Source organism: Eptatretus burgeri, chromosome 8, assembly GCF_056783735.1.
Source record: "Eptatretus burgeri isolate ZD-2024b chromosome 8, Ebu_testis_v1, whole genome shotgun sequence".
NCBI classification, from domain to species: domain Eukaryota; kingdom Metazoa; phylum Chordata; class Myxini; order Myxiniformes; family Myxinidae; genus Eptatretus; species Eptatretus burgeri.
Genome location: NC_140968.1, coordinates 97384775 through 97411592, shown reverse-complemented (window position 1 = coordinate 97411592; position 26818 = coordinate 97384775). Strand labels below are relative to the sequence as shown.

The 26818-nt window shown below is 42.3% G+C and overlaps 1 protein-coding gene across 6 annotated transcripts in view; it reads right to left on the bottom strand.

Moving 5' to 3' along the window:
- Nucleotides 1-26818, bottom strand: part of LOC147022342 (kinesin-like protein KIF9) — a 147453-nt gene that overhangs the window by 32097 nt on the left and 88538 nt on the right. For 3 of the 6 annotated variants that reach the window (XM_085893132.1, XM_085893135.1, XM_085893136.1), the window contains exon 21: nucleotides 24515-25248. In XM_085893132.1, coding sequence (XP_085749258.1) covers nucleotides 25138-25248 — 111 coding nt within the window. In that variant the 3' untranslated portion in view covers nucleotides 24515-25137. Of the gene's footprint in view, nucleotides 1-24514; nucleotides 25249-26818 lie in introns of those variants that run through there. The other 3 variants (XR_015061196.1, XM_085893133.1, XM_085893134.1) reach the window with 2 other exon arrangements.

Below are 26818 nucleotides of genomic sequence, written 5' to 3'. Positions count from 1 at the left end.
TGGCATGATGACAATTGAAGTCACCACATATGAGGAAGAGAGAGTTTGGATGAGAGGATAGACGTTGGTCCATGTTTTCGGAGAGTGAGGTGTAAATGGAGTCATCACTGTTACGTGGACGGTATAGCACACATATAAACATGAGGTGGGAGTGGAGGAGGAGCCGTAGCCAGAGGTATTCTTGGAGGTGTGGGGGAGTGAGGGCAGTGCATGGAAAGTGAGGAATAGAGTCTTTGATAAAGAGAGCAACTCCTCCACCAGGACGAGGCTCAGGTCTATCATACCAGAGGGAGTAACCAGGAAGAGATACTCGGGAGTCAGAGACGTCTTGAAGGAGGAAAGTTTCTGTTAGGAAGATTATGTCTGGTTTGTCAGTGGCAACATGTATGGAAAGATCTGTCAGGTTTGAGCGCAGGCCCCGGATATTTGAGGTTCACACAGTTAATGAAGAGGGAGGGAGGAGGCTTTGGGTGCAGGGGAGGGGAGAGGAGGGTAGGACAAGGGAGGAGGGGGGGGTAAGGAGAGTTGTTAAAAGAGTGTGGAGGATTGCAAAAAAGTGAAGAGAGGGGGATGATGAAGAGGAGAAAAGGCTATGTGGTGCTGGGGGAGAGGGGAGACAAGAGAGGGGGCAGAAGGCAGTTGAGGATTTGAGGAGGTGGAGTGAAGAGATGGAGGTGAGAGGGCAGGGGAAGGAGGCAGCTTTGTGGATGTGAGGTGGGGGGCAACTTTGAGAAGGGTGAGTGAGAAGGAGGTGAGTGGTAGGAGAAGGGTGAGTGGAGAGAGTTGAGGGAGAAAGGTTAGGGGGAGTTTTTTTATTAATGTGAGAAGGAAGCTTTGGAGGGGAAAGAGTGTGATGGTTGCTCTGAGAAGGAGGAGTGAGAAGGGTGAGTTGGCACTGAAGTTGGAAAAAAAGGATGATTGTTGGAAAGCGAACGTGCATTGCAAACCAGGGTTTTTAAAGTTTTAGTTCAGAAATGCAACTAAAGACATTTCTTGAGGGAGAGTTCGGATGAACTATTCTGTGCTCTCGCTCCTCCACTTTGTCACCCAAAAATAAATAAATACGCTCATACTTCGAGGCAGTACCATGCTTTTATCCAATAGTATGATCAAAACTTACATATCATTTGAATCGATCACAGATTTGAACTAGTTTCTCACTTCCCTGTGCGTTATTACCACTCCTCCGAGTAACCGTCCTCCTGGTGATCTTGTTCCAAGCATGTATCAAAAATTGTGTTGTCGACTTCTCACAGCTCAAGGTTGATGACTTCGTCCAGTCTGAGTGGTGTCCCATAAGCTGTTAAGCATGAGTATGGGTGAATACAGTCACAAGTTCAACAAGAAGCCAGAAATGGTGTATCACCAGTGGGCCAATTCGGTGTCGTGTCCACGAAATATTATGATCCACTTGGTGACTCTGGTGTCATACAAGGCCATTGCCTGTGGAAATAAGCTTCTCACCAAAAGGTGATGATAGTAGTCCTGTGGTTGAAAGGAGTGAAAACCTACTGAAGATAGAGCCATGGCACGGCATGTGGTATGCATCTCTGGGTGTAGAGAGGAAAGTGCTGCTGGAGGGAAGGGCCACGAACCGATACATGGTACAAAACTCCGTGAGTCGAGAGAGGAAATACATCGCTGCAGATAGGGCCATGAATGCTGTTTAACTCCAGTGAACTTTTGTTTAACTCAAGGAAACTGAAGTCCTGAACAGAGTCATTTCAACGATGGTGCAAATTGCGAGCTGCCAGGCAGAAAAGCGCCATCACACCTCCGTTAAAGTGTTCCTCACCACTCGTTCCATGATGGGGAGGTCCACGAGCCCGATAGTGGTGTCAGGCAAAATGATTGGTTAGAAACCAGATTTTTTTTTTAAACATGCCACCACTACTGCCATTGGTTGGACAGGTAAATGGAACAAAGTTCATGATGTAAAAGTACTGACAAGCTGGCAGCGATGAAAAGTACACTACACATGCAACACATTTTTCTGACAGGTACCTCTATTTTGGGGGTGTATCGGCAAATGACAGCTGCCTCAATCGCTCCCGAAAATAAAAGAAAATATAACCCGGGTTACGTGCACGAAGCAAAAACATATCTACAGCTTAAATTTAAAACACCTCACTGCACTGGAAAATGTGGGGACAGGAATACTGCACTTGTCATACCCTCCACCACCTGGAGGTGGTGCTACACAATACACATTTACATGAAGAATTTGCATCCCCCCCTCCCCCTCCACCCACTGAAGGCCACCGGAAAAGATAAAAACACCCCTATACATTAATTGGGGTTATGCTGATCTCATGTAGCAAGTCTGGATGTAATCGCCCCACAACTGTAGGAAGAGTAGCAACAAACACGGTCTGTGAGTTTATAGTAAGGATAATGATTCCCTTACCATCAACTACCAGGCTACTTTGAATGCCAGGGTGACTTTGCACTCAAAGAGGGATAATGGGAGTATGCAATGAAGGAAGATTAACAAATTCAAACTTAAAGACGTATAATGAAGAGAGAAAATTGTATTCCCTTTGTGACAAGAGCAGTATAAAATGAAACCTATTTTAAGAATTTGTTAAAAGACAAGCTGGCATTCAAAGTAATCCCGTTAATCGTAAACTCTCTGATGGGGCTGCACTGGAACCACAAGTGGCCATGAACGTTTCCAGCAATGAGGGCTTACCTCTGGGCAGGTTGCTACTCCATCAGGGTGTGTAGGGATCGGGATTAGCCAGGAAAGAGGACCATTTGGCCGGTGCGATCACACACAAACCCACCGATTGTTATTGAAAAATATCCTGAGATATTTAATGGTCACAAGCGAATGCGACAGCTGGCTTAAGGTCCCCTCCTAAGAACAACATGCTCATCGTTGCAACACCCCACCTGCGGGATGCAGATTACAGTCGGGCTAGGAATCATACCCACACCAAACAGCTCAAAGGGCTATCCTATTAGCCTTAACTCCTCATGTAATGCTAGTTAAAGCAGCTGGAGCGTTTTATTTCACAAAAAGGAAAACTAAATTTGAAGAACACACAAAGCAAGGTAACTTCTACTGCTCATCTCCAAAGAAAACTAACAGAAGCCTGGAGTAATCGGAATTGAATGGTGGCAGACTCCGTGTTGCAATGGTTCGAGTGTTGACTCTGAGTCTAGGAGGTCAGTGGTTCGAATTCTGGCAGAGTCATACCAAATGCTTCTAATTAAAATGGGACGTGTAGTGCTGCTTCCTTGCTTAACACTCAGCATTTTAAAGGATAGAGTACGGACAAACAACCATATGTTGGCAGCACAAGTGATGGGCCTCATGGCCTCCTCTTGCACTGAAGTCCTTTGTAAGGGAAAATGTGTTGTTATACGTCACCATTACGGAGGATGAGAGCAATGTAAAAAGTATTATTAACAATAGCTAATTGGAAGTATAATTCCAGAGTTGTTTTGCAATGACCCACTCATAACGATGGAGAGCTGCAGCTGCTATCACACCTCACGTGACCCTTCTCTAGATGTGGTATTAAGACAGAGTGTTCAGGTGAAGAAAGCAGGTGTGATAAAGGGTTGCTCTTATAATTACTATCTGTCAGCTTGCTCTTTATTTTACTCCGACAGATGTATTTCCTTTCTTTCCAAACAAAGCAGGAAATGTAAAGATAACATATGAGTAAACTAATCGTGATTAAAAGGAGAAAATAGTAAAACCATTTTATTCTTCCCTTAAACTAGAGAGTTCATGGAAGACTTGAGAAACAAGGACATGGGCGGGGTGTGCGAGAGGCAAATTTGATTGGTCGTGATGATGTAAAATGCTGTAATATTTTGTCCAAGTACTGCTAAACAAGGTTTTTGAAAGTTCCAAAAAGGTGATTTGTGTTTGAGTTTATAATTAAATTTAATTAAAATCAAAAATTTTAAAGGTTGTAAAAATAAATAAAAGTTCCCACCGTTGATGCAGCGTCTTTTACGCCACCTTATTTAACACGTGACATTAGTTATTCGTGCCTGTTATTTGTGTCCTTTATGACGTCCTTAAAAACAGCAAGTTTCCTGTTTGGAATGATTTTCAATTCTGGTGGACTGCCCGGCAGACGGAAAGACCAAAAATAAAAAATAAAAAAAATCTTACTCCTCTGCGCATGAGCGATTGCGATAAATTCAGAGATAAAGTACTGTTAAACTACATGTTTATTTTGGATTAATGTTCCGATTTGTGTTCAAAATATAACATTCAATCGAAATCAAGTTGTTCCTTGATCATAAACTGACATTTGTGGACGAGACAGAAGTGAACCAATTGCTTAACTCCGCTTTTCGCTTCGTGAGCACTCGGAGTAATTTTCTATTTGATTGCGTGCAACCACATAATGGAGAGAAAATGCAGACTTTTGTCTGCCAGCTCTGTCGAGAGTTACATTCGCTTTCCCTTTCGAATGTACTAAACCAATACAACATGCCAACTGATTTTAGCCTCTCTTACTAGCTTTATTTTCTCTACAAGGTCAAGGCTCATGGAAGAGCGAGGTGTGAGAGGATAAAAAGTTAACGGACTGACATCGGAGCAGGTGGAGTAACAGTTGGACACATTTAGCAAAGGAATGAAGGAACAGGAAGAGAAATAAGAGCGTTGGGTGAGGGGTGGTGGGTTAATGTGGGTGTACTGTCACTAATGCCCACGATGCATCCACAACACGAATAATATCCATCGATTGGGAAAACATCACTTGGCACCACAGTGTCGTCAAGAATTTCACAGATACTCGAGTTTGTTGGTTAACTTCACTCCAGAGTTTTGTTGAAAAATAATTGTTAACCTTTTGAACCCTGAGTTACTTGGACTGGGCTGGGCTCCCCAGTTACCCCCACCCTGGGCTCCCTGAAGAAAAATCTGGCTGCTCGGGTATATGGAGGATTGAATAGTGGCTGGTAAACCGGCCACTCGGGTATATGGAGGTTTGAAGAGCAGCTGGTAAAATGGCCACTCCGGTATATGGATTGAATAGCTGTTGGTAAAATGGCCACTCGGGTATATGGAGGATTGAGTAGCGGTTGGTAAAATGGCCACTCGGGTATATGGAGGATTGAATAGCTGTTGGTAAAACGGCCACTCGGGTATATGGAGATTTGAATAGCGTTTGGTAAACCGGCCGCTCGGATATATGGAGGATTGAATAGCGGCTGGTAAACCGGCCACACGGGTATATGGTTTTAATAGTGGCTGGTAAACCGGCCACTCGGGTATATGGAGGTTTTAGTAGCATCTGGTAAACCTGGCACTCAGGTATATGGAAGATTGAATAGCGGCTTATAAAATGGCCACTTGGGTATATGGAGGATTGAATAGAGGCCATTAAACCTGTCGCTCGGGTATATGGAGGATTGAATAGTGGCTGGTAAACCGACCGCTCGGGTATATGGAGGATTGAGTAGCGGTTGGTAAAATGGCCACTCGGGTATATGGAGGATTGAATAGCTGTTGGTAAAACGGCCACTCGGGTATATGGAGATTTGAATAGCGTTTGGTAAACCGGCCGCTCGGATATATGGAGGATTGAATAGCGGCTGGTAAACCGGCCACACGGGTATATGGTTTTAATAGTGGCTGGTAAACCGGCCACTCGGGTATATGGAGGTTTTAGTAGCATCTGGTAAACCTGGCACTCAGGTATATGGAAGATTGAATAGCGGCTTATAAAATGGCCACTTGGGTATATGGAGGATTGAATAGAGGCCATTAAACCTGTCGCTCGGGTATATGGAGGATTGGATGGCGGCTGGTAAATCGGCCACCCGGGTATGTGGAGGATTGAATAGCGGCTATTAAACCTACCACTCGGGTATATGGAGGTTTTAATAGCGACCAGTAAACCGGCCACTCAGGTATATGGAGGTTTTAATAGCGGCCGGTAAACCGGCCACTCAGGTATATGGAGGTTTGAATAGCGGCTGGTGAAACGGCCATTCGGGTATATTGAGGTTTTAATAGCAGCTATTAAATCGGCCAATCGGGTCGATGGAAGTTTGAATAGCGGCAGGTAAACCAGCACTTGGGTATATGGAGGATTTAATAGTGGCCGGTTAACCTGCTGCTCGGGTTGAAGGGGTTAAAGAAGCAGTGGCTTAGTTTGAATGTTGTAACTCATTAATACTTTAGTTAACTATTTTGATCAACCCATTAGCTCTTTGTGCTATTAACCATGTCTGCATTACCAAGATTTGATAAAACCAATATTTGATTTGATAAAAGGTACAAAATTCGTTTTCACCAGCAGGCCATTTAAACCTTTAAATGCATCGTTGGCCTGCATGGACACACATTGTGAGCCAACCCCCATGTTCGCAAAGCATTGCTGATCCTGTGCCAGCATTCTTCCAGTGAACAGGCCACAGACCCTGGTATGTGTATCGTCGACAAGCTGAGCCTTTTCAATTAATACAAAGGAAACACAAACATATGCAAATAGGATGGCCCTCACAGTTGCATGCCAAATACTTTATGACCTTTGCATTGGCTTAACGACTATCTTGCTGTTGAATTTTTGGGTCCTTTTATCACTACTGCGGGATCTTCCTGGCTGTGGCCCTTGTTTCCAGAAAGAAAGTTTGTTCGCACAGATACGAGACTCACAGCACCTGCATGCTGTTGTCTCTGACTTGCTTCAACGGGGTTTTTTACAGGTAGTGTGTGCGTACGCACATGCTCATGTGTGTACTACTGCTTATCGTTACAACACAAACCAACCTCAGGAACATAATTAACCACAGTACGTTCTAAAGAACAGGAGACTGGTAATTTGAACCTTTGCATTTTATCTATGATTTGTCCTTTAATTTTCTTGAGTTGGAGCCATGTATAACAAATAATATATACTGCAGTAATTTACAGCAAATAAAATATGCTCATCTAACCAAGTAGTGTTTTATAAAAACCTGCATGAAGTGTATTTTTTATTTTTTTTTACAAGAGGCAGCCCAATTCAAAATCCCACATTTCGATCTGTGCACACCCTAAATACCCTCTACCCACCTAGTTTTGCTCCTTCCGGGTATTTTATAACTATTACACGGATGGTGTCAAAATCCTCCCATGGACTTATGTAATAACTCGAACATTTGGAACAAGAGTGCGAGGTTTATACATTATTAGGTTTCAGTACGAAGCAACTGCTGCAATAACGTATTCCAATGCGTGCCAATAGCACCAAATGATGATTTTTCAAAAAGTGAAACTAATGATGTAACAAAGTACCAAAAGTACCATAACTGTGTTGAATATGTAAAATATCCATTGTGTGACAACGTAACGTTATCCTTTAGTCAAAATATATTTCCAAATAAAAGAGAGTGTGATTTTATAAAGAAACACAAAAATTAAATGTCGCACTGCCCACCAGTTTTCCCTTTATCCTCATGAAAACGTTATATTACAATAACTTAGTCATGTTAAAAGTTAATGGATGCAGAATTATTACCTCCGCCACCGAAGGTGGACAGAGGTGAAGTATCCACCCCTGTTGGTTTGTCTGTCTGTCTGTGAGTACGATATCTCAAAATGTTATATTGACCGATGCAACCAAAATATGGTGGCTAGGTACTTGGTTGTGTGCCAAGGACGAATTGATTAGATTTTGGTGAAGATCCAGATCCGGATCTGGATACTAGAATTTTTAAGTGATTCTTCACAATTGAGATCAACATTGGGCTCGAAACGACAGCATTATATTTCACAACGTTGTGTAAGGATTAGGACTAAACTTGGTGGATGAGTTGGGTAGGTGACAAGAACAAGCCAATTCGATTTTGGTTAAGATCTGGATCCAGGTCCAGCCTATAATTGGGATACAAGACAAACTGTTCAGCCTGTTGGAGGTATGCGCTCGACCGAGTGCCATCCTAGTTCATTTTGAAATAATTTTGTTGTGTGTAAATCTTTGCTTTGTCTAAGTACTGTTGTCAGCCTTTTCTCTTGTATTCCCATAACATTGTGAAGTCCATGTGGAGAGAGGACAGTAAATAATGTAAATGCATTGAAGTTGCTGGTGGCTCTAGCTGGTGCCCAGTGGAAATGCCTAAGGTCATCTTGGCTCTCCTGAATGGGAACTCATTAAAGGAGATTGATTCGGGAGATTATTTTGGGGTTTGTTCCCCTCGTGGAATGTTTAACTGCAGAAAAAGCAAGCACACGAGGCTGGAATTTTTACTTTGCAGATGTGAACAAAAACCCAAATAAAAACCTATCAGAAGACTGCAATTCGTCCAAAAGGTCATCATCATTTTGGATATCAAGGTAATCAGTCGTTGGTAGACTTTACCTCCCAATGTTTCATGACAAAATCAGGATGTGACATTGAAAAATGGGGGGCAGATGAAGAAGAGATTAAATATACTTGGGGGAGGGGGGGAATTGGAGCAGAATGGGACAGAGGAGCTTGTACAATGTGCATAGGTAGGAAGGAAGGATACTAACAGGGATAATAATTAAAATGGGGAGATCAGCTTACAGCACTGTGTCCTGACCCTTCCAGAAATCTCCTCGAATTCCTCATAATATCTGATAGGAATTTAATAAACATCTCATCAGATCTCCTGACAAATTCCTTTAAGGGAGAAAAGGGCTTGGAAACAAAAGTGGAACAAGCACTTAAACAATCTGTAGAATACCAGGCAACAGGGAAAAAACAAACATGGTTCGAGTACTGTAAGCAAAGGTACAGCTTACAAGTCTCAGAAAGTTGTGCTAGCATTGTATTGAAGTATAGTTTGGTCACATATGGAACAATGTGTACATTTCTGGTCACCATACTATAAGAAGGATGCATTAGCATTGGAGAGGGTTGGATATTGAAAGGAAACTAGGACGGTACAATATCAGAATTTGAACGGCTTATCCTTGCAAAAATTACCATGAAAAAAAAAAAATCAAAACTACAGAGTTAATACAACACCTTACCCCAAGCAGTATTGAGAAACAAGGACATGGGAAGGGTCGAAGAGCGGCAAATTTGATTGGTCGAAATGACGTAAAATACAGTCATATTTTGCCAAGTCCTGCTCAAACAAAAGGTTTTCGAAAGTGTCAAAAAGGCGATTTGTGTTCTGTGGTGTTCAAGTTTATGATTCAATCAAAATAAAATAAAGATTTTAAAGGATGTTGAATTTCTTTTTTGTTCCAGAAGTTTACCGCCATTGACGCGGCTTTTACACCACCCTATCTAACATGTCACGTTAGTTATTCATGCCAGTTGTTTGTGTTCTTTATGACATCCTTAAAAACAGTAAGTTTCCTGTTTGGAATGATTTTTCTATTTTGTTTGACTGCCATACAGGCAGAGAGAGAGAGCAAAAAATAATATCTCACCAGTCACCACTCTGAGCATATGCGCTCGAGACGAGATTCTGTTCAATTTGCCAAATTCAGAGGCCAAGTACGGCTAAACCGCACGTTTGTCTTCCGATTCGTGTTCAATAGAAATCAAGTTGTTCCTCAATCATAAACTGACGTTTGGAGACACAGACAGAAAAGTGAACCAATTGCTTCACCGTGCTTTTCGCTTCGTGTGCGTTCAGTAAAAATGAACAATTGTGCCATAAATTATTACCATGGTAAAGCATTCACCACCATTGAATTACCATTCCACTTCCCCTACCATACAGAGTATACCAATGACTTATCTGCTTCTGAAATGCAATTAATTACCATTGAATGCCACACATTGACAATCGACCACCATAAGATCACATTCCCTCTGTTTTTATGGATCCGTTGACGAAGTCACCGGAGGCATTATGTTTTTGGGATGTCTGTCTGTGTTAATTTTCTCTGTTTTCTCTGTAACCGCTTATCTGATTGACACAAAATTTTCACCATTGGTGCAACTACTGATGTAGAATGTTTTGATAATGGTTATGGTGTCATAGATCATGTGGTGTGGCAGCCATGTTGTAAGAATTGAAAAACTTTGGACCTCTGCATCTCCGAAAGCACTCCATGGAAAAAAAAAATCAAAACTTGGCAAATGTGAAGTACTCCCCATGGGAAACAAGTGATTTTTTTATTATGTCATAGGTGGCTTCGTTATGACATCATAATTGCATACGTCGAATGTTTTATCTGATCAGTATGAAAATTTTTGAGGGTTGTCTATTGCTAAATTGTATGGGGAAAAAAAAATAAATGATGTCATTAGTCACGTGGTTTGACAGCCACATTGTTTTTAACATAAAAACCTTCAAAAATGTTCTTCTCCGAAACGGCTGAACAGATCGAGGTGAAACTTTACAGGTATCCATGAGGAACAAAAAGTTCTCCACCTATGATGTCATCGGTTGTGTCACCTATGATTTTTTGAAGAATAAACCTTTAAAAAATCTTCAGAACGGCTTGACAGATCGAAGGGAAACTTCACCCACATGTTCCCCAAGCCTTGGTGTTCACAAATAATGAATAGGTCACATGGTCTGGCAGCCATATGGGATTCAACAAAAATAATTGAAATTTTTTTTCTCTTAAACCGCTTCATCGATCAACGTAAAACGTCACAGTTATGATGTAGTATTTATGTGGAATATACGTTTTCAATTTCAACTTGATCGGACACATGGTCTGGCAGCCGGAATTATTTAATATTTTGAATCTGGGTTCAGGGATTTAAATCAAACTTGGTACAAGTATGTATAATGATGGAATAATGTTGGCGGAAATATATCTGGTGACGTCGCAACATCGAAGAGTGCCCTTCGAGTTAAAAAGGGAGTTATGAGGAAATGATAAGGAGTTCAGGACTGTATTCTCTGGAAAGTGAATGCATGGAAACTTCCATAATTTAAGGTATCGATTGAAAAGGATCATTCAGAGGAAGTAAAGTTATTCACTTTGACAAGGTGCAAAAGGACCAAGGGGGGGAAGGTAGAAAGTGAAAAAATGGAGAAAGGACAGAGATGAGGAAACGGTATTACACGCAGGTACTGGTTAGCATTTATAACGATCCATTAGTTTGAGTAGTGGATTGAGTAGTGGAGTGGTGGAGTGGACAGAGTATCAGTTGGTCGTTGTAAAAGATAAGAAAATAGAGGAAGTGGATATAGCGAGATACAGATGGGTGTACAGGGTGTCCAGGTGGATAGCCAGTGTGCACCGTGAAGTTCCAGTCTGTCCTTCATGGTCTCCCTTCCACACTCCATGATAAATAAATTTTTAAAATCCTATTCGGCACTTTTATAGATGTGAGGGTGGATCCCATGCAAAAATCCTTCATGAGGTTTGGTGTTTCTTCTATCATGTTTTACTACTCTGTACTTGGTGTGGCTTGTCAGAAGGGTCGTATCTGCAACCATAGCTACAACCAATATAGAGAATGGCACCTATTACCTGGAATGTGATACTTCAATGCAAATTGAAAACTTTTCATGTTTCCATGGAGACAAAGAATGAAGCATGTCAGCATGGAGGAAAGAAGCACGACCAAATTATATAAGGTTTCCGAACCAAATAAAAGCAGACAACATGAGAAAACCATTCTCCAAAAGACTGCAGGCATTACTGGCCTGGTGGCCTCATTATTGTTGATTTAGCTGCAGGAAATTAACAAAATGAAAACAATGCAAGGTAAGCAAGTCCAGCATCATGGCTTTGAGCAAAGTGGAACAAGGCCATATGAAGTCCGAGGTAGAAATATCTTACTTTGTCAATATCAGCAAATCATTCCTCAAACATCGGCGCCAGGAAGTTATTTCCCTTAAATTGAGATGGTGTCCACATATTGTCTTGATGTCACTGCTGAAGGACTTCCAGTTCATCTTTTTGAAACAGTGGCAATCACCTTAGTATACTGTATTTTGAGAAAACATTGACCACAAATCAATGCAAGATGTCTGATCTCTGGAAATCTGTAGTAGACTCTGAGCAAACTCTGAACGGTCTATAATATGACCCAAAGCCTGGTGTTGGCTTGCGCTTCGGGTGGCAGGCTTGGGATCTTAGGGTCCTGAGTTTGAGTCCCGTTTTCCACTGAATTAACACCAGGTGGGGATGACTCAGCCTGTCATCCTTCAGAGGTCGGCGAAATGAGTACTGGTGTACTGGTATAGGGGCACAGCATCAGCGGTATAGTTGCGCCCCAACAAAATGATATGCTACCCGGCAGCCAAGCTGCCATACGCAAGAAGAAGATGACGAATATGACCACACAAGGATTATTATTATTTAGTGTGAAGCCTGTGGCTGCTGGTTGCATCATTGTGGGGAGCGTGGCTATGCCGCTGATGCAGTATCATCAGGTTGATGCAGATTCAAGTAAGCCGGTAATCATTGTGCCGACCTCGGAAGGATGACAGGCTGAGTCAACCCCACCTGGTGCTATTTATCAGAACGACAGGGACCCAAACTGAAGACCCTAAGATCTCAAGCCAGCCACCTGAACCGTTAAGCCAACACCAGACTTGACTCCAAGGAAACAGATATATTATGGAATCTGACTCGTCAACATCATGACAGAGCACAATGATCATCTCCACACCAAGACAAGTCTTATTTATGTACAATCATGGCATGGACGATGTAAATTTCTGGCAGATATACTCACATTTCTGTGTGGTGAAATGATTATGTGGTGTGATTCAGGGAAAGGGAGGGGGAGGGAGGGAAAGGGAGGGGGGATATATAAAGGAGATACAAAAGAGAAGAGGAGGGCCGTGATAGATTCGGTAGATTAAAAGGGATTGTTCAAGGATAAAATTATGAACAATCTGCAGGGTTCAGAACAAACACCTGGACTCGGTGACATCTTAGAACACCACACCAGTGCGGAGTCAACATAATTCCCTGCATATCAGTATGCTTGGTACCAATATTTGGTATCAGTTCACTGCCGAAAATAATTTTGTTAGCAAGAAAATATTTTCTTCAAATAAGAAAGGTTTTCTTGAAACAAGAAACAAGAAAACCATGAGGTTTTTATAGCCACAAGAAAAACTTTCTCATGGCTTTCTTGTTTCAAGAAAACTTTTCTTATTACCTCCGCAACCTAAGGTGGATGGAGGTTATGTTTTCACCCCAGTCTGTCTGTCTGTTTGTCCGTGCGCAGGATTTCTCAAAAGATTATGGACAGATTTGGAAGAAATTTGATGGACAGATTGGGTGTGTGACAAGGACGAAATGATTAGATTTTGATTAAAATCTGGATCTGGATACAAGAGTGTTTTAAGTGATCCATCACCATTGAGTGATCGGGCTAAAAACGATACATAGCACGATATTTCAAAAAGTTATGGACGGATTCGGACGAAACTTGGAGAATGAGTTCGGTCGGTAGCAAGACCAAGCCGATTGGATTTTGGTTCAGGTTGGGATGCAGGTCCGGCCTATCAATGGGATACAAAATGTAAACTGTTCACCCTGGCGGAGGTGTGCGCTCTACCGAGTGCTGTTCTGCTTTTAAAAAAATGTTTTCTTACGAAGAAAATTATTTTTGCTATTGCTGTTAGTGACACCCTATTAACCCTGGCAGCTGTTTACCGGCCTCTATTCAAACCGACATATCTATCCAAGTGGCCGGATTTTTGTATCGGGAGCCCAAGGTGGGGGAGCCGAAAGTCCAAGGGAGCTCAGGGTTCAAAGGGTTAAATGCAATAAACAAATGCGAATCAATTATCTTGCATATTCCCTTCCTGTCTCAATACATACATCCCCGTTTCAACACTACGTGTGTGCACGTGTGTGTATATGTATGCATGTATGTATGTGCATATGTAAATGAGCCAGAAGGATATCTTAGATGTATGCACATTCACCTCTGAGAAGCCAAGCTTGGGTTTAAGCAATTAATAGGTGTATGGCAATTTGAGTAATTTGGGTTAATTGTAAATGAATATTTACTTTTGGATCATCAACATTGTGACACGAGTCAGGTTTCATTCGTATTTTGTTGAACAGCCTATTTACTCCAATCGCTCAGAATTCGGGTCACAACCAGCTCCATGACTAGACCCTGGGCATAATCGTACGAGTGAATTTTTTTTTCCTGCCGGTGGTCACGACCCCTAAACACGGGGCAATATACATCTCTCCCCCTCAGACTTGGCAAGCATGGTGAGTACGCCAATACCCCAACATGACTTTAGGGAGGCCTTCATCCTCCAGTGGAATGAAAACAGGCTGATTTCAGGATGAATGAATGAATACACAAGAAAGAAAAAAAACTTTTTTTTAAGCACAACATACAACTTGTGGCTTAAAAATCAAGTTTTTCTCACATTTCACAAAGCAGGTTTTCTTTTCCTTTTTTCACCATAATCCAAATTTCCTTTAATCAAGACATTGCTCAAGACATGAAGCCAACCAAACTGCTAAAGAAAACCATACCTGGCATCATACATGCCTGTGAAGCTCTGTGCCACTGGCATCCAGGGTTCAGTCTTCAACAAGCTACCGAAATCTCCAAACCAAGAGGCAGCATGTCACTGTCAATCGAATCTTCTCTTCTACCCCCCACCTCCTTGGAAGCTCGAGTGCTCTATAAATCCGTGTGCTTGGACTGATTATGAAGCCCTTCTACGAGTCTTGAAATTACAACAAAATAATCTTGCTCGGCAGCAGATACTGCCAGATGACTCTTCAATTCATACGCACAAAACCAGGCTCTATTCGACTTCGAAGGTAGGATTAGACATCTTGGGGTAGAGTGGAGGAAGCAATCGTCTTATTAGAGGAAGCAATCCACTCTTGGGGTTTGGAATTGTTAGTCTGCTGGAGGTCTAAATACTGTAAATTGATGAAAACATCCATGCACATCATGTCAATATCAACTCGAGCGAAGTTGATGGCGACCCATCACAATCCCCATGCTTCCCACCTCAAGCAAAGTTGTAAGATGGTAAAACGTTCCACCAGGAATGGTCCAATATCAAATACTGAGGTTTAAAAAAAAAATCTTCTATTTTGACTCCTGTGACCCAAAGTCCCTACCCTCTGGGGCACGGACTGGGGGTCAAATCCCAAAATTCGTGACATATTTCAGGTGTCCCCTGATGTTGACTGCATCTACAAAGTTCCATGAACAAAATGTTATCTAAAAATGTGGCCGTCATTGAATTTTTTTTGAAATTCGACCTTTTGACCCCACCAAGGGCTCCAGGGGTCGGGACCAAAAATGACACCGCTCTTGCACCTTCGTGCCATGTGGTGATCACAACTACTAAGTTTGGTGAATTTCTGCACAACTGTTTAGGAGGAGATAGCGTGATGGACGAACGGACACAGACAGACAGATGGAGCCGATTACAATATTCCCCGTTGCTGTGTTTTTTTTAGAAGCGTGGGGATAACGAGCTTATATACCATGTGTGAAAAAGAACCGTTCCATTTCGAAAACACATACATTTTAACAAACAAATATTCTGCTTAAAACAAGCAAGGAATAACCTACAGGCAATATTGAAAACTCCAACGAGCACTTAATCGTCTCGAGCAGCGCATCTCACAAACCAATTTCTTAAACACCTTGAAATAATGGTGTTCATATACTTTAGCTCTTCCAACTCAAAAGGGCCTGAAAACTCTCAGGATTAAAATCATCAACTAAATGTACATTTTAGAACACTTCAGCACATGATAACTGACACTAAAGTATTCATGCCGACGGAGAGGAGATACGTTTCATCAAACCCGTGTGCCGTAGAAAGCATGGACGTGCCTGCTGGCAAGTGCACACATAGAGGACAAAATGCAGCGACAAAAGCCTGGAGTTCAAGAATGAAGCCGTTGATGTGGGCGATATCATTAAGTATGAGCAAGACCAGGTGTTTGTTCTCGTGCCAAATTAAATAAAAAGAAGGTTGATTAACCGCTTTGCTTATTTCGCAAGTACGGCAGAAAGGAAACGGAGAAAAATATTTAAGACTCAACTATAGTTTTCCAGCATGTTTTCTGGCTTGAAGAAGCCGAATGATGGTTCTGCTCGAGTAAACATAATGGGTGCTTTGCTGTGTTAGCTCAAGCTGCAGCCAATGATTTATGAAAGAGGATCGTGTTCTCCATTCCTTCAGCACCGAGCAGGTTAAAAGACTCGGTGGAAATTACTGTTACGTGGAAGGGGCAAGGGGGATCCGCAGTTAGAATGTGTTAGGAATAGCTTGGTCCGTGTGCTCAGATAGGTTAGATTTACACTTGTAACAGGGACCTGTCAGAGGCAAGTTGTGTGTAATACGTGCACTTTGAGGGCAGTGACTGTCCGTCATAGAGCAGTTTCAGGTAACTCATATTGTGTTGACTTCCTGTACAGGCAAGGCCATGAGGAGGACTGTGGGTACAAAGGCAACAGGAAAGTGAATGAAACAAGGACTGTTTGGCCAATGATTGTAGGCCAGGATGGTGCAGTGACCTGTGGAGCCCTGGAAAGGGACTGGAAGGCCTGGAAGGTGGCGCCACCCACTTACAGCGGGCGGCCATTGTGCGTAAAGGTGGATTCCAAGGTACTAAAAGCCATGTACCTGCATGCGCACTTGGGCTTCTAACAGATCAGGAGGCAGATACTATCTCCCTCTGTCTGCTTCATCGCTCTCCTGGAACGTTGAGACTCTCTCCTGTTGAGAGACTGCGGACGTCATCTCCCTGCCATTGCCATTCCATCGCCTTCGTCTGTGCTACACCAGCATGCATGATACCACCATGGTGAATAAAGACCAGCGTGCCTGCATAAGGCCCTCACCTGCATTTCCCCCTTGTTCTGGAGTGAATCCGGTATTTTTGCGGCGACAAACAGGATTTCGTTTTCTTGTATTACAAGTTTGTGTTCCCTTCTTCATTTGTCTGTCTCCCGCCAAACCTGTTCCATTTATATATAATGCATTGTCTATCCTCATCCCCGTATTATTTTTGATAAATATTTTAACGACAAGAAACGTCTTCCCGCCTCCTGCCTTCACACACATTCGGACCAACTGCCAAATTGGGTTTGTATTTGAGCAAGCCTTGCGATAAATAATACCACAATACATACAAGGCTCACATAAATAATCCCATAACACATATGCAGGTGTAAAGGCTGAATGCCTAAACTCCATGTTTACTTCTAAATCTTGTATCCCAAACCGATCGCTTTCTACACCCACCTTACCCAGTCACACCCAGCTCTTCGTGGACTCTGTGTCCTTTTCTCCTGACAAAGTGGACAGTTTACTGTCAAACCTCGACTCAGATTCTGCAACCAGTCCAGATGGCATCAACCCACATGTCCTAAAAACCTGCTCTGCTGCTCTTGTTCACCCTCTCTCTGTTCTGTTCACGCTCTCATTTGTTCAACAACATCCACCATCTGCTTGGAAATCAGCAAACATGACCGCTCTGCATAAAAAAAGGTGCAAAAACAGATCCCTGCAACTACAGAACAATTAGCCTTCTTCCAATCATCAGCAAGGTTATGGAATCCATCATCGCTTCTGACATTAAATCCTTCCTCTTCTCCAATTGGCCTGATTTCCAATCATCAATTTGGTTTCAGACCAGGTCACTCTACCCTGGACTTGCTGCTCCTGCTTTCCCAACAATGGATGGAGGTACTCAATGCCAGACATGAAATCAGAGCCATATCCGTAGACATATCGTGTGCTTTCGATACGATCTGGAACCCTGCCCTGCTCACAAAACTCTCTTCCTGTGGTATCCAAGGCAATCTCCACTCTTGGCTTGCAGACTTCCTCTCCTGTCACAGTCAATGTGTGGCCCTTCATGGAATTCTCTCATTCCCTTTTCCTGTCCAGGCTGGAGTTCCTCAAGGTGATGTTCTCAGCCCTGTTCTTTTTCTGGTTTTCATCAATGATCTCTCTGACTCTCTGGAAAATCCTTTTTATCTCTTTGATGATGACTCCACACTCTGTCATACCATCTGTCATCCCTCGGATCAGTAAGAAGCAGCTTCTTCACTCTCTGCAGATCTGGATAAAATCACAAACTGGTCCAACACATGGAATATGCCTTTCAATCCGGACAAATCTCACACTCTCACGATGTCTCTCCGAAAGGACCGTCTGGAACCCCCCCACCTCCCCCCAATCTACTTTCTCAACAAGAAGAAATCTTTCCATTCAAGTTTCTGGGTCTTACTATCTGCCATGATCTTTCCTGGGAAAGCCGCATCTCCAAGCTAGCCTCCAAAGCCAGTTACCGAATGGGAATCCTCCGTCGTGCAAAGTCCTTCCTTGGCACACCTGAGCTCCTGACCATGTACAAAGCTTTCATCCACAGCCTGATGGAGTACTGCTCTCCCCTCTGGGCTGGTGCTCCTGCCTCACACCTTTCTTGGCTTCACGCTGTGGAAACCAAGGCATTTAGGATCATTGGTATCTCCCACAATGAAGCCTAGTCTTTGGGTTTTTACTCTTTCACCACAGGCAGGTCGGTGGTCTTTCTGTCTTCTACCATCTCCTCTCCGGCCTCACCCCTCCCCCCCCCCCCCCCGCTCTGTCTGCTATCTGTCATACCCATATTTCAGCAGGGCATTCAAGGTCCCCTAACAACCCCCTTCTGGTTAAACTACCAAAAATCAAGAATCACTGCTCACCTTCATTCTTTAATTCCTCTTTCTCCCCACCTTTAGAACAAACTCCCACACACTCTTCAATCCCACTCTTCCCTCGAGGTCTTCAAAATAGCTGTTCACCAACATCTCTTATCTTCCCCCATCCAAAATTATGATCTTTTCTACCCCAGTTAATCCACCCCAAACCCACCTCCTTCAAATTCCCTGCTTTCCTTCCTGAAAATCCCTGTAGTGTCCATCTTGTTTACCCTATGTACCCCGCCCCATCCTTCTCCCTTCCACAGATCTCCTCATTTGTCTATTCTCCACCGCTTTGTGCTTCCCTCTCCCATCCCTCTTGTCTCCTTCTCCCCTTGTATACGTTCTGTGCGTTAGCTCCGATAAGAGCTTTGACATTGTATATTGAAAAATAAGTAAATAAATAAAGGCTGAAACATGATTCAAGCCTCCTCAAATTAACGGTCTGGAGATGTCATACATTTTTACGAGCCATCTCAGACAGGACAAGTAAGTGACGTGCAATGTGGTACTTGGTCAAGTTACCAAAACATCAGCAATTAAAAAAAAATACATATATATATATATATATATATATATATATATATATATATATACATACACACACATGTTTGTAAAGCATTTTTGAGTTTTCTTAAAATGATTAACCATTGTCTGTTGAATTAAATCAAAAGATTTCTTTAATTCTTTAGTATTTAACTTCTACCTCTCACCATGATCTACCGTTCCTGATTAGGACAGAATAGCTTGCCAAGCTGGCCTCCAATATCAGGCACAAACTGAACTTATGAACCTCTCACAGTATGGAACCCCAATGTACATAGTCCAATGAAGTTGTTTCTGTTTTATTATTTTTTTTTTTTTCTGTGTCTCCGTGTGTCTCCGTGTGTCTCCGTGTGTCTCCGTGTGTCTCCGTGTGTCTCCGTGTGTCTCCGTGTGTCTCCGTGTGTCTCCGTGTCTCCGTGTCTCCGTGTCTCCGTGTCTCCGTGTCTCCGTGTCTCCGTGTCTCCGTGTCTCCGTGTCTCCGTGTCTCCGTGTCTCCGTGTCTCCGTGTCTCCGTGTCTCTGTGTCTCTGTGTCTCTCTCTCTCTTGGATGAGGAAGAGTCCAAAACTGAACGTAATCGGCATCACATGAGATGCACTAAGAAACGCAATGTTTGCCTCTTCTTGAATTGTTCAGCCAGCCTGTAGCACATCTTATCTTGAGTCTTTTTTAATACATTTCATCCACAAGGACTGGCCACACTAACCTCTTAAGCTGTCTAGTCTGTGTTTGAATCTTGGCCCAGATATAAACTGTCATGTCAGTCTTGAAGACCTGAAGGAAACAATGAGATTGACGAACATGTGGAAGTTCGTTCCACAAGTGGGGGGGGGGGGGTGGAGGAACTAATGAGGAGTTCAGCAGTGATTCTTGGATTTTGGGAATTTTATGGCAAGGGGGTTGCTGGTGGACCGCGTACGCCCTGCAGATATCTGGAGGAGGGGAGGGGGGCAAAATATGGAGAGGGCAGAGAGACTAGCAAGACAGAGAGACCCACCAACCTGTCGGCGATATCAAAGTGATGTAAAAAGTGTTCTGCCTGTTTTTTTTTTTCTCTCACATACAAACAGAACCATCTATTGCTAAATGCAGTGTCAGCTGCTACATTGTTCTCCACGGTGTCAGCATGACAGCTTTAAAAGCCATTGCAGCGATGCGAGTCTCCCTTCAGGAAAGAAATCGATCTATGGATTAATTTATGGCTATCAGCAAGGAGTGGACTCCCCCCCCCCCCCGCCACCCCCAAAGTAGAAATGGCAAGCCGTCCTACAGAGGATAATCCTATACACAGCTTCATCGATGGATTTTTACCTCCGCCAGCAAAGCAAATGTTTTCACCCCCATTTGTTTGTTTGTCTGCGAGCATGATATCTCAAAAGATTTGGAGGGATTATGACAAAACAAGGTGAATGAGTTAGGTGACAAGAACAAGCCAATTAGATTTTGGGTCACGCCACCGATTTCCACCTCTCCAGCTGGCTGCAGACTTCCAAAAAAGGAGTGGTGCCACCTGAACAGACTGCACACAGTCACTGGACACTTTAAGGCTTGAATGTATACCTGGAACCTGGCAGACACAGCAAGTTGTGATTGTGGAGAGCTCCAGACTGCAGAATCCCTTGGTGGAAGAGTGTCCCATCCACCAGATGGTAAGAGGTTGGAACGCTCTTGCACAGCTTGATCAGAAGGCCCGAGAATGGTTGAGATCTGCTGAGTTTACATCTTGAACGACCGAACCACACAAAATAAGAAGCCGGATCTGGATCCAGGCCCTCACCAAAATCGAATCGGCTTGTTCTTGTCGCCTACCCAATTCATCCACCTAGTTTTGTCATAACTCGTCCATAACATTTTGAGATACTATGCGATATATCGTTTTTGGTCCCATCTCTCAATGGTGAAGAATCACTTAAAAAAAATTGAAATTCTCATATCTGGATCCGGATTCGGATATTCACCAAACTCAAATTCATTCTTCCCTGTCACACATCCAACCTGTCCACCAAGTTTCGTCCAAATCCGTCCACAACGTTTTGAGATATCCTGTTCACCGACAGACAGGGGTAAAAACATCACCTCCGTCCACCTTTGGTGGTGGAGGTTATCATCAAACAAAACGGATAAAGCACTTTTGAACCTCAAATATCAACGACAATCACGATATTATCATGGTTCTATTAATTATGCAAAAGGTACTGCCAGAAAAAAGTTTGTAAAGGTACAATGAAAAAGGTTATAAAACACAACAAAAAAAACCATCACATTATAAACTACTGTAAATCATTTTGATGGGTCAATGTAGCATGTGCCTTAACAATAAAATCACCATCATGTTTTTGAATAACAAAATTCCAAAGTAATGATTTAATCGGTTCTCATTTCCCCTTCCATATTCTCTCCACACTGTACGAGTTAGCATGTGAAATGGTTTGTGCCAACAAGTATGTTCATCCCGAACGGATCGTCATGGGAGCAAAGCTCAATCATTTGTTTTCCAAAATAATTGTCTCTATACTTTACGTGTGTGTGTGTGCGCACGCGCACTCCTTCACTTTCGAGTTGTCAATAACACGAGCACCTGGAAGCTTTTGAAAGGCAGCAGGTAATTGAAATTTGGCCTCGTCCCGCCCATTGCCCCCTTGTAGGCGATCTGCAGTGTTGAAGGACTTCACGTCTTCACTTTTTACACCAGCTCACCCAAGAGTGGCATCAACCACAGAAGCAGTTTTGTTAACTATCCACACAACACTACAAAACACCATGCAAATACCATGTTATCGTGTTGGGTATACTGTGTAGTTTTTTTGGAATGGCATGTTTATTTAATTATACATCATTGTTTGTTGTAAATATATTTTTCATACAGTTGTTTCTACTCGGCTATTTTGTTGTACATGATTAAAAATGTTGGTGTAGTTTAGTGGTAGTTTCGTATCCAATTTCCCCTTCCATATTTTGTATTCCTCATCTTCTTATTCTTTAATGGTCACAATTTTTCCAACGTTATTTTTGAGTTAGCTGGGGGAAGCTTGGCTCTAGTCATTCACAAACTAGTTAGCCAGGCCTGACGTTCTACAAAGGTTAGGGAAAGAAAATGTAACTTGGGCATGGTGCAGAGGATAACTTGCTGACTCTTTGCGAATGACACAGTGGGATCTTTAATGTCCACCGACTAATGCCAGTAGACAGGACACCCAGTTGAACGTCCATCCGAGAGAAGTCACACACATTGATGAATTGCCCTGCCTGTGAAAAACCGGGATCACAGTTTATAGCTGGGTCGGGATTTTAACCCAGGCAAGACAGCTTAAAGGCGATTGTGCACGTCTGCAGGCCATCCCGCCAGCCCCATATTTTGGATTCCTCATATGCGGCGCCGCGAGGAGGAGTGATGTAAGGGACACATCGGCCATTTTGGAGTTAATGCCATATAGCACTATTTTAACCCTTACCCTATCATCCGAGCCTATCATCATCATATCATTAAATTAAAATATGCAATTTATGCTTTTTCAGTTGAAAAACAATTAAAAAGCATACTTAATATTTGAAATGTAAAAATCTTGTCATTATTGTGATCTTCTTCTTCTTCTTTCGGCTGCTCCCGTTAGGGGTCGCCACAGCGGATCATCCATATGATCCGCATCGTGATTTGGCACATGTTTTACACCGGATGCCCTTCCTGACGCAACCCTGGTCGCCTCTTACAACACAGGGATCTGGTACACCTATTTTAAACGGGGTATACACCGGCTCAGTACACTGGTACTCATTTCGCCGACCTCGAAAGGATGACAGGCTGAGTCAACCCCCTGGTGTATTAATTCAGTGGCTCAACAGGGCTTGAACTCAGGACCTTTTGGATCCCAAGCCATTGCCCTAACCACTGCGCAAACACCAGGCTCCTTGTCATTATTGTGATAAGCACCTTTATATATATAACAGAAGGAATGAAATCGTTCGATACAGCGTGGCAGGGGGCCATAAAAGAATGATGGCATAAGAAGAACTTAGCTTTCAGCGTTCGGCACGAAATGCCATGGTGGGCAGAAATGACGTCTTTCGTTCGTTCCTACATGAGAGGGGAGCGTTTCTTGGTTTTTTTTTTCCATCAAGCAATAAATTCAATGGTTTTCACATATATAACACGTTAGTTTCACAAATTTCCATTGAAATACTCGGGTATTTTGATTAAAAAAAAAACAAGATGAACACACCCAACTCGCAAGACATATTCCACCTGCGTTTCCATTGAAACAACATTCAGCCCTGGTTAAGGGACACTAATGATTGTGGTCTCACTCATGACTGTGGTTAAGGCATGAAACTGGCCTGCAATGTACTACTTTTTGAAAGGATCTTTAATGTCCACTGGAAAATGCCAGAAGATGAAACATCCTTTCCTCTCCAAAAGAAGGAGTGCATGGCATCACAATGACAGTTTATTGTCGGGTTAGGATTATTAATACCACATCAGAGTATCCACCCCACAGGCGATCTTGCTCCAAATGTGCAACACATTCTTCTGACATTGCTTCATTTGGGTGGTGTATAGGCAACAGAGCGTTGCCTCAATCGCTCTCAAAAATACAAAGTAATATAACCTGGGTTACGGTACATTATGTGTATCTAGCCTCTGCCAGGCTGAACAGTTTGTTTACGTGTATATATATATATATATATATATATATATATATATATATATATATATATATATATATATATATATATATATATATATATATATATATATATCAGATATGCTTCCAATTGCACCCCCTCCCCAAAGGAAGAAAATGCCAAGTTTGGCAGAATTTGTTGTTTTTTTTCAAAGTGTGATGGAATCAAACAAAACTTCAGGAAACACACCTTCAAGATGTCCTGAATAATCTTGAAAGTTCCAGCTTCCAAGGTCATCCTCTTGGAGGATTAGATGAAACATACAGTACAACACACACTTTCCCTCCATTACAGATAGATTTCATACACATGCCAAATAGAAGACCAAGTGAAGACATATGTAGATGCACCTTCCTAACCATTTCCATTTTCCAGTGTGATGTCACTCAAGCCATTTTATCAGAGAAACCATAGCAGGTGAACTTCTGCCTGCAAGTGTCCTTGGGAGGAGAAGAGGAGGCGTTGTGCCAGAAGCTGCAGCGGAGAAGCTGGAAGCAGTTTGCGCGTACCCGAAGCAGTTTTCTCTTTCACTCCCGTGTGACAGCTAACCTTTAAAGGCACGCTATACGTGCACTGCTCTAAATCTAGCACACCGACCATGTTTTGCTCTTAGCAATGCTGCATTACTTGATTTGTGCACATTTGCCAAATGGTATATTAAGCTGTCTGGACATCGACATCGTGATGCTGACATTTCAGTCTGTGTAATAAAATGACTCCAAGGACACATTCGGAGCCTCTACTGGAGTTTTACTTGAATAATGTTCGAGTACAGCGAGGGAAATGTCGATACGATGTACAAGGACCTTTACAATCAAGGAAATGCTGTTGCAAATTAGTGGATGTACTTAATGAAATATTGCTGAATCATTAGTTAAGTTAAACGACAATGCTGTGAGATATACTGTTTCATCACCGCAGTATGCGCTTAATCCTCGATCGGCATTTCCTAATCGATATACAAATCAATTGTCAAGGTTTCAGTAACATGCAAAGCAACAAAAAGGAATTCAGGAGAAAACCCAGCCCCATCAGCTCCCAGCTGAGGACCACTCGGTGCCACGTGAAACCCACATTTTTCATTAGCCAGGTGCCACTTTCTGCAAGAAACTGATTTGCAAAATAATTACTACCGATTCCTGAATGGCCACCATTCTCTACGCATGCCTTTTTGCACACGCAACGCTTTCTCACGAGAGGAAAACGAGGCCGGCACTTAGAATGTAAACGATATGGTTTGGAGTTCAATTCCTATCGACCTGTGGAAATTAGCCCAACAGGCCAGAAGAAAAAAAAAATCACCTGAAAGTCATGAGTGCAGAAAGCTCCACACACACACACACACACACACATACATCACTGCGAGCTTTTATGCTGAGTCATCTTGTTTTGCACCAGCCCTGACGCCAGTACCGTCTTGTTCTTCAGCCTCGGCGAGTGCTGTGTCAACGCCTTTGAGTAGTTGAGCTGAGGGAAGAGAACACATACTTGTTGAAAATCACGACTCAGGCTGTTATTGCGAGAGAAGTGCTGTTGTATATGATGGTGGTTCAAGTTTATCATTCCATTTTTGTTGTGGAACATCATACATATTGAAAAAAAGAAAGAAAAAAGTTCATTGCTGAAATTTTGTGCTCCGTTCTTGTCTACCCCGAGTAAGTAATACATGCCGTGACCTCAATGCTGCCCAAAGTAGTCTGGGTAAAAGCAAGATTGCAGGCAACATCGTCAATATTGTGCTGTGGACCAGAGGTGTGTCATTAACCACCCTGTAAGGAATATCAGAGCAGCTGTAATACACAGAAGACCATCTGTACAATTTGGGGTTGCACGTTCCAAGGTAACTGTGCCGAAGATAGTACAAGTACTGCAAATTCAAAGCAATCTTGAAGCTTCTCACATGCAAGCAAGTGTTTTCATTAAAGTAAACAATAATCATGAGAAATTATTAATTTTGGACAATTGCTAAATCACATGCATCATTGCAGACAATTGGTCATCAGCGTTGGATTTGTGGACTCTGTGATTGATTCTCATTTCAAATTCAACTCGAGGGCTGTGATAGGAGATTGCTCATGGTTCCCGGTTATAATCAACTCGTAATATTCGCCAATTGGTAGCACTTGAAATTCTGCTTCAAAATGAAAATAAACGTTTTTTTTTTCTTCCAAAATTCTGGACACTAAGGACACCATGACTAATTAATAATTAACAAGAGAGCAAGTGAGCAAAATATACGCCCGGAAAAGTCTCTGTGACACACACACATGCGCGCACGCACGCACACACACACAATTATATATTGAAACACGTCAATTTATGAAGAACAAGAAGGTATATACAGAATTGTGCTACTACATGGAAAACAGCATCCTGGTTACCATGGCAACCACTTTAGATGACGAACGTATGTCACGACACACTGTCTCCACAGTCTGTACCTATGTACCAAATATGAAACGTGAAAGTTTAAAACTTTGGGAGTTAGAGTGCGGACAGGAACGGACGGACGGACAGACAGACAGACAGAGACAGACAGACAGACGGATGACCACTATCACATAATACGCCTATATATATATATATATATATATATATATATATATATATATATATATATATATATATATATATATATATATATATATATATCGGGCATATAAAAATTGAAAAAAACATAATGGGAAAATTAAGTAATTGAAAATTTAAGAAAAAAAATCGATAATTAGAATACAAATAATTAAATAATTGAAAAATGATATAATTGAAAAAAAAATTGAAAATTGAAAGAAAAAAAAAAGAAAAAATGAAATAATAGAAAAATTATTTAAATAGCGGGACACCACAGACACTAAGACTAAACACAACATCCATGCAAGATGGCGAGCAAAGGACTTCACGTAAATTTGATCAAAAAGGCAACTTGTGCAGCCAATGCAACAGAGCTCATGGAACGTTTCAAGAGGGAGGGAGATTATTTCCTGAAGAAGAATGTGACACGTGATGAACCTAGATCCATCATTTCACACCGGAGTTA